At 31.8% G+C, this 8,259-nt stretch overlaps 1 protein-coding gene across 1 annotated transcript; it reads left to right on the top strand.

Moving 5' to 3' along the window:
* The first annotated feature begins 1,628 nt into the window (after positions 1–1,628).
* LOC101488372 (uridine 5'-monophosphate synthase-like) lies at positions 1,629–7,208 on the top strand. The gene is made up of 7 exons (XM_004510593.4): positions 1,629–1,767; positions 3,454–4,307; positions 4,523–4,606; positions 4,884–4,966; positions 5,047–5,134; positions 5,464–5,718; positions 6,904–7,208. Exons 2-7 carry the CDS (start codon positions 3,510–3,512, stop codon positions 7,030–7,032), a joined length of 1,437 nt encoding a protein of 478 aa, XP_004510650.1. The 5' UTR covers positions 1,629–1,767; positions 3,454–3,509; the 3' UTR covers positions 7,033–7,208.
* The last annotated feature ends 1,051 nt before the right edge of the window (positions 7,209–8,259 follow it).

Below are 8,259 nucleotides of genomic sequence, written 5' to 3'. Positions count from 1 at the left end.
TAGACTTTTTTTTTTCTTTCTAAATGTAATTAATTGATGAGTACCTAAAATGAGATAATTAGGAGGAAAAACAAAGAATATATCAAGTCAAGACTTTATAATAGTTTTTAGTTTTATTTGTGTTTAATTTGAATTGTAATAATTTTAGTTAAGTGGTGTTAGCCCAATATGGGTCTAGAGAATTGGCTTTTGGTCCATTTTAGGAATAAGGTAAATCCTTCTTTAAATAGCTTGTAAGAGTTTCATTTTAGATAACTTTGAAATAAATTAGAATTTCTCTAATGAGAATTGCGAGTGAGATGTGTCTCCTCTTTGAGTTCTTGGATTATAACTTGTTTGAATCTTATCAATGGATTCCTAACCGTTGTGGCAATTCCACATTGACTTATCAATCATCCTTGATTGTGGCGCCTTCTTCATCTTCTCCATCTAACCCATGTTTGTTTGTTTCTATTCCCTTTTATTTTACCACTCTATCTCAAGAAATCACTTGGTTAGATCTTCAATCTCACGTGGAAGCACTCAAATACACATCATTAATGTTTCAGTTTTTCTTAACGTAGTCTTCTATGTATTTGTAATGCTTAAGTTTTTATTAATGTATGCTTAATTTTATTTCTTATTAATACTTTTAAATTTATTTAGATTCTATATTTATAACTTTAAATCCATGCTTAATTTTCTTTCTTATACGTACTTTTAAATTTCTAGATGTATTATATGCATGCTTAAATTTTTCTTGAATTATTTTTCCAATGGCACAAATTAGTCTTATCAAGTTTGAAATCAACATTACATATTTTTACAATGATTAGTGAATACTAATTCTTGTTTGACTAATTTTTTAGATTGTACTTCAAATATTGAGGTTGACAATGAGAACAAATTGAAAAAATAAATTGTTATTTGAAATTTTCAATATTTTCAAGAATAGTTTATTAATATTAGACTTTATCTATAACCTGGAATTAGCTTAGTTGTTGTACTTGTAAAACTAAGTTGTTGTACTTGAAAAATAAAAATTTAAGTCTTGTGTTAAACTTGTAATTGTACGTGATATAATTGATTGAAGTTTAGTTTTTACTAATTATGAATGTAATTTAAATGGGACAAAGTAGCCCAATTTTAAAGGAAAAAATTAATATAGTTTTTACTTTACATGGCTCAAAAAGTGGCTTAAGAATTTACAACAATAAACTAATTTTATGAAAAATCACAACAACAAAAAAGTAATCATTTTGATAAACATGTTATTGGGTAAAAAAAATTGAATAACCCAAAAAATGATTCAACTCATTTGAATTTGAAACCACTCGTTAATTTGCACTCTGTTGTACCTGTTACTTGCAAAACCCATTATATATTGAATAAAATTGAACCTATATTAATCAACTGCGGTTTAGATCGATTGGAGTTTTGAAATCCAATCCCACCTTATATCATGTATGAACCAACCAAAAAAAATTTTTTTTTTTTTTTTTTTTTTTTAATTTAAAGTGCAAATACCTTTGCCTTTGATTCATTATTATCTATCCACAGCTTAGGAGAATCAAATCAAATATTTAAATGGTTGATGGTCGAAAATAACCTCAACCGTTGCAAAAGAATAAATAAATAATAGACGTTGGTAAAGTTAGTGAGCTTTTAACCTCACTACTCAGTATAGTGTTGCGTAAATTCTAAATACTCCTAACTCGCCGTCTCATTTCTCCCCTCCCTTCCGTCGATTTCTCTCTTCCTCTTGTTGTCGTCGGCTGCGTTCACCAGGTGCCTCTCTCTCTCTCTCTCTCTCTCTCTCTCTTATGGGTTTTATTTTCCGTGGCTCGGTGCATTGTGAAAGAGTTTAGTACTGAATCCTAGTTTCTGTTGATGTTGTTTAAGTCATTTTATGCCGTATATTGATTTGTATAATTGTCTCAACCCCCTAATCTCATTCATTTCTTTTTGGTTTTGGTTTTTATATTTTGTTGACAGTTCGCCCCTAAAATTTGGTTGATGTTTCTGTTTCATTTTATTTGCATGTGTGTGTGGATGTTTTTTTGGGTTGGAAATATTATTTTCAAATGCTATAATGTAATACAAACTGGCCTTTTTCACCTGGAATGTTTAAGATGATTTTTCATGATAAAAAAATGGTCTTTTCTATAATGACTTAAGTACAGTTTGTTACATATTCTAATAAAAATGATTTTGGTATTCAATACTTTAAAAAGAAGCTGAAGATGCATTGTATAAGGACAAAACTTAGGTGCATTATATTAGGTACTTTTTGTATGGTTCTTAATTTAACCAACCATGATTTTATCAAATTCTTAATTTTTTCAAAGTTTGTTATAACCATAAAAGGTTTGTTAAGAACTACGGAAAAACACCTAAGTTTTTTCCTTTAAGTAATTAGACAAATGTTGGACTTGATTAAAGTTTAGAGGGAGGGAATGCAATCCAATAAGTTTTGATAATTTTGGACAGTCATGCCTGAATTGAAGATTTAGTGAGGATGTGTGTCTGAGTTCAATTGTTTCTAACTTCAATTCTATTTTTTAATGAGTGATAATATTTACATAATTGAACTTTTTTTTATATGATATTTGACATATTTGGTAAATAAAAGGGTGGTGTTAAACTAGACAAGTTTTTTAGGTAAAACTTTTATCAGCATGCATTTCATCCAAACTTATAGCTTTTATGCTAAAAAATTGTTCATTAGTGTTTTTGATGACATAGTGGCTTCAGATATGCAAATATGTCATTGCCATAGAAGAGAGTTTCAACCCAAATTAACTCGTAGTATTGCACTTTAGAATAGTTAAAGGTTCTTGAGTTATAATCTACTCATTCTCTTTGATTTGTTGAAGGCTGCTAATAAAATAAAACGATCTCAACCATCACACAATGCCAAACTTCCAATGCATTGCACATGAAGCAGATTTCTTTTTTGCATAGTTTTTATTTTTTATATTCATATATATACATATACACACATGTAGAGTTTATTGATTTTGAGCCATGTAAACAGCCCTTCTTTCTTTTCGTTGGTCTCTAAAGACTAGACTCTCGAGCCATGAAATTTGTTGAGAAAAATATATGAATATCTTGGTTATTTAGCAGGTTAAAATGTATCCCTCTATTGTAAGAGTGATAATTTCTTAAATGAAAAAAACTGTCAAAAACCAAGAAAATGCTTTGAAAGTACGGTTAGGCCTTTGGGCCAGCTCAGCCCACAGGGATTTTGGGGATATTTTGAGTGAGGGATTTTTAGGCATGGGGGCTTTCAGTCCCCCAAGCATGTGGGCATGGGAACTATAATTGTGACTGCTTTTATTTTCTATGTCAAAACAATGAGTATTTTTTTCTTAAAATTTAAGACAAATACTTGAATATCCTTTGCATTTTTACAAGCATGTTTCTTGAGAATTTTCAATTGATGAGTGTTATGCATACTGAATGACACAGGTTATTTAAACAACAATCTTGCAACAAGCTCAAGAGGGAATATTATTTGTGAGGAAATGTCGTCGTCATCATTGGTAGAATCTCTAGTTCTTCAACTCCATGAGATATCAGCTGTCAAATTTGGCAACTTCAAGCTCAAATCTGGCATCTCCTCACCAATCTACATCGATCTCCGTCTCATTATATCATATCCTTCTCTCCTCCAGCAAATCTCTGAGACCCTAATTTCGTCCGTCTCTTCCACTTCCTTCGAACTGGTATGTGGTGTCCCTTACACTGCCTTACCCATTGCCACTTGTGTCTCTCTTGCTCAGAGCATCCCCATGGTCATGCGTCGTAAGGAAATCAAAGACTACGGCACTGCTAAAGCCATCGAAGGTGATTTCAAGCCTGGCCAAAGTTGCTTAATCATTGAGGATTTGGTTACCAGTGGAACATCAGTTTTGGAAACAGCTGCGCCGCTACGTGCTGTGGGGTTAAAGATAAGTGACGCTGTTGTCTTGATTGATAGAGAGCAAGGCGGGAGAGAAAATTTGGAGGAGAATGGCATCAAACTGCATGCAATTATTAAATTGACTGAAATGGTGAAAATTTTGAGGCATCATGGAAGACTTGATGACGAGATGGTTGGGGTTGTTACCAGATTCTTAGAAGAGAATCGGAAGGTTGCAGCTTTGTCAAAGGTTGAGAAGCCAATTACTAAGGTCAAGTCTTTATCATTTGTGGAGAGGGCAAAGCTATCCAAGAATCTAACTGGAAAGAGGTTGTTTGAGATAATGGCTCAGAAGGAGAGTAACTTGTGTTTGGCTGCAGATGTCGGAACTGCAGCTGAATTGCTTGAAATCGCTGAGAAGGTTAGTAAGTGATTGTTCTTTTGGGAAAACCTCCCATCATAAAGAGAAATATACTTTTATTATTCTTAACTAATTCATGGATTGTTGTTTTCTCTCTTATGTACTTGAAAGAGTCCTGTATTCTCTTGCTTATTATCATCAGCTAGATTGTAAGTGGAATTTTGGTCATAACAATTATTTGTCTTTTAATTGATTTGTTTTGTATGTTCTGACAGGTTGGACCTGAGATATGCTTGCTGAAGACTCATGTGGACATTTTGCCTGATTTTACACCTGATTTTGGCTCTAAGCTTCTCTCGGTATATTTCTAAAAGAATAAATGGAACCTGTTTTGTTTATGTCTTTTTTTCCTTTCAGTATTACATTAGCAACTTTTCCTTCGTAATACTATTTACAATTAGTTCACTAGAAGATTTTCTAGCATTTATTAAAACAGAAGGATGATTTCATGTCTTTAATCTATGATAAGAGTTTTATCATAAAACTTTTATCTGACTATAAGTTTGTGTGAAGTTTTAAGGAATCTTCTACATTTCGGGTTTAGCAGTGTCTAATGTATGCTTTATGTTATTGAAGATTGCAGAAAAACACAATTTCTTGATCTTTGAGGATCGTAAATTTGCTGACATTGGTAACACAGTGACCATGCAATATGAAGGGTAAATATTTGTTCAATCATCTAGGATTCCTCATCTGGATCTAAATACAATATGGCATTGTTCTATTTTAATATCTGCAGAGGGATCTTTCGCATATTGGATTGGGCTCACATAGTAAACGCTCACATAATCTCTGGTCCTGGAATCGTTGATGGACTAAAATCTCGGGTATTAGTCCTCTTTCTTTATTGTGCTAAAGTGTGTAAATATTTTGTTATGTTTCTTTGTTTAATTTTAATTTTAACCTAAGTTGTTTATGTATTTTATGCACTTTGGTTGTTTGCATAAAAATCGGGGGAAAAAAAGCTGTTGCAGTTACCTATTTTCTTTATTTAGGAATGTTCAAAACCCTAGGTGGTTATTATAGGGTAAAAGTGTGAACCAAAAAAGCCAGACCAAAAGGTTTATTGCCATTATATATAGTCATGGATTTTATATATATGTTTTATAGCAAGAGTCTGATTGATAATCTCACATGTTTCTTGAACTATACTCAGGGTTTGCCTCGTGGCAGGGGTCTATTGCTGCTTGCTGAAATGAGTTCATCCGGTAACCTTGCCAAGGGAGATTATACTGCTGCTGCATTGAAAATTGCCGAGGAGCATTCTGACTTTGTAATTGGCTTCATCTCCGTCAATCCAGCATCATGGCCAGGGGCACCGTTAAATCCGTCTTTCATTCAGGCAACTCCCGGGGTTCAAATGGTGACTGGTGGTGATGGTTTAGGGCAGCAATATAACACTCCATATTCTGTAAGTTTTTGCATGTTTCCATGTGTTCATGTTGTGGGATTTTAGATACAAGAGGTGAGAAAATAATAATAAGAACTTTGAATATTATTGATAATAATTTGTTAGTAGCTTGATACAAAAGACTAAATACTAATTTCAATTTAGAGGATACATCGACTCAATCCTAAATAAATATGGCAATTAATCCTAAGAGATAATTAAGATATGTTAAGATTTAAACTACTCCTAAGAGATAAACTAACATATTCTAAAGATATTATTTAATATTCTAGCACCGTGCATCTTTTACTCATGCTTGGGATAATTATGATCAAATACTATGGTATTGTTATTATGTTGAAAATAACTCATTTGAAGAATCTTTAAAAATAAAAAACTCCTTTGGAGAAAAAAGGTAGGGGAAAGGGGAGAAGGGAGGCAATGACAGCGAACCATTCTAAGATCACACCGGAACATAGCTGTGTACGGAGCCTCCTACATTCGGTCTTGATCTTGGAAATAAAACTGGATTAAAAGAGTTGTTAAAATATGGTGTCCTTCAAAAGATAATAAGGCTTACCCTACTTTCTGCGTTGGTCTTGGAAATAAAGTAGAATTAAGAGTTATTAAAATACTGTGTCCTTCAAATTATAATAGGTTTTTTTTGTGTATTCTGGGGCTAATACCTAAATATCATTATTAGGATAGAAATGAAAAGGTATAAAATGAATTATCTGTTTGCTTGCTTACCTTGCCAAGCTAATTTGTATCTCATTTCTGCAGTTCAGAACATCTGTTGGTGTTTAAACAATTCTATTGTGATCTTCAGCTAGTTTTTTATAGGCAAATTTTAGGGGTTAGTATATTAGAGAGATAGAGAATTTGTTAGCAGCAAAAGTTGAACTTTCAACCTCTTTCTTAATATTCCTTCTATGTTCGTACCGAACTCATACCACTGGTCTACAACTTTAGGGATGTGATCTTTATCTAATTGATTTTATGTCTTGCTGCTAAATAAGGATAACTTGGTTGTGGTATAGAGATGGTAGTTTTCCCATCCAACTCCTCAATCTTGTATTGATATTGCCTTGCAGCAATTTTTTTTTCCATCATCTCTCTACTACTCTTTTCAATTTCTTTTTTATTTGTATTTTTTACTTATTCATATTTGATGATACCGATCATCTTGACAAAACGTTTTTCCAGGTTGTTCATGATAGGGGAAGTGACATTATGATCGTCGGACGCGGCATCATAAAAGCAGCAAATCCTGCCGAGACAGCTCATGAATACCGTCTACAAGGATGGAATGCATATTTGGCCAAATGTGCTTGAATGTTCTGCATTTTTTAATGTTCTGCATTTTTGAAGAATAAAATGATGAGGCAAAGTTATGTTTTTGGGTACACTATAAAGTTTCAAGACTTTATTATTTCAGTTAAACTTATGTTGAAGTGGCTTTTTTATTGTAATCGGTTATTTCATTATAGTTTATCAATTTTTTTGTTCCATCCTAAAATAGTAAAATTGATGAAAGTGGCTCTATGAAAATGCAAACGTTTTGGTTGCATCTCAAGAGAAACACTGCACACATGCAATCGCAGTTGTAGAGAGAAGGCAAACACGGAGGCATGAGACGTAGCAGAGGAATCATAGCCAAAGATGATTAATAAGTTTCACCTTCCAACTTAGAGTGTTTTTGGTTAGGAGAAAAAATGAAAAGAGAGAGAGAGAGAAATGAATGAGATTTTGGGGTTTAGACAATTATACATATCAATATAGGGAAAGTTTCATTTTATTTTGAACATTTGGATGAAAAATGAAACTTCTAAAATACATTTTTTTTTTTAAATTTTAAAAATATCAAAAATTTAGATGAATGTAAAACATTCGAAATACAGTTTTTTCAAAAAAATTTAAAATAAATTTGAAATTATCAAAATGTTAATAATTTAGAATATTTTCATATATTCTAGATGAGTGGAGGTAAAAGTAAACCAGTGAGAGATAGATTTCTATGGGGATTATACATGGACCACAACAAACGATGGCCCATAGATATTCCTTGTCATATAGGATCCAATTGATTTTTGTGGGCAATTTGGAGAGGGAGTTGAAATACCAAAGAAAGAAGCACGGGACTTGATTTCTAATAATATATATATATACACACACACACACACGAGGGTGATGAAATACACTCATTTAATAATATTATATCTGATAAATAATTTTTAAAATTAATTGTTAACATTGTATAAAACTATATCATTCATATTTATTTTGATACATCTTATTCAAATAGAAAATAATAGTAGATTAATGTATAAAATGGTGTGTTTTTAAATATTTTATAGGATTAAAATAAAATAAAAATATTATAAACAAATATTATAGGGATTTTAAATATTATTAGATTCTAAAAAATATCATATTATAAATCAAAGATAAGAGAGTCGGATGTGACATCCTAAATCTCGGACATATGTTTTCAAAGCCTAATTAATTCATTTATACTTATTTAAAAATTTAAAATTCATTCATTCATACATAGAGAAAAAG

Source organism: Cicer arietinum, chromosome 7 (assembly GCF_000331145.2).
Source record: "Cicer arietinum cultivar CDC Frontier isolate Library 1 chromosome 7, Cicar.CDCFrontier_v2.0, whole genome shotgun sequence".
Taxonomy (NCBI): Eukaryota; Viridiplantae; Streptophyta; class Magnoliopsida; order Fabales; family Fabaceae; genus Cicer; species Cicer arietinum.
This window is presented reverse-complemented; position numbering and strand designations above follow the sequence as displayed.

Bases quoted from the DNA above. Each gene is read 5' to 3' on its own strand.
- LOC101488372 (XM_004510593.4), top strand. From the start codon at position 3,510: ATGTCGTCGTCATCATTGGTAGAATCTCTAGTTCTTCAACTCCATGAG. The intron at 5,135-5,463 runs GTATTAGTCCTC...AACTATACTCAG, and splicing joins TTGATGGACTAAAATCTCGG to GGTTTGCCTCGTGGCAGGGG. The intron at 5,719-6,903 runs GTAAGTTTTTGC...ACGTTTTTCCAG, and splicing joins AATATAACACTCCATATTCT to GTTGTTCATGATAGGGGAAG.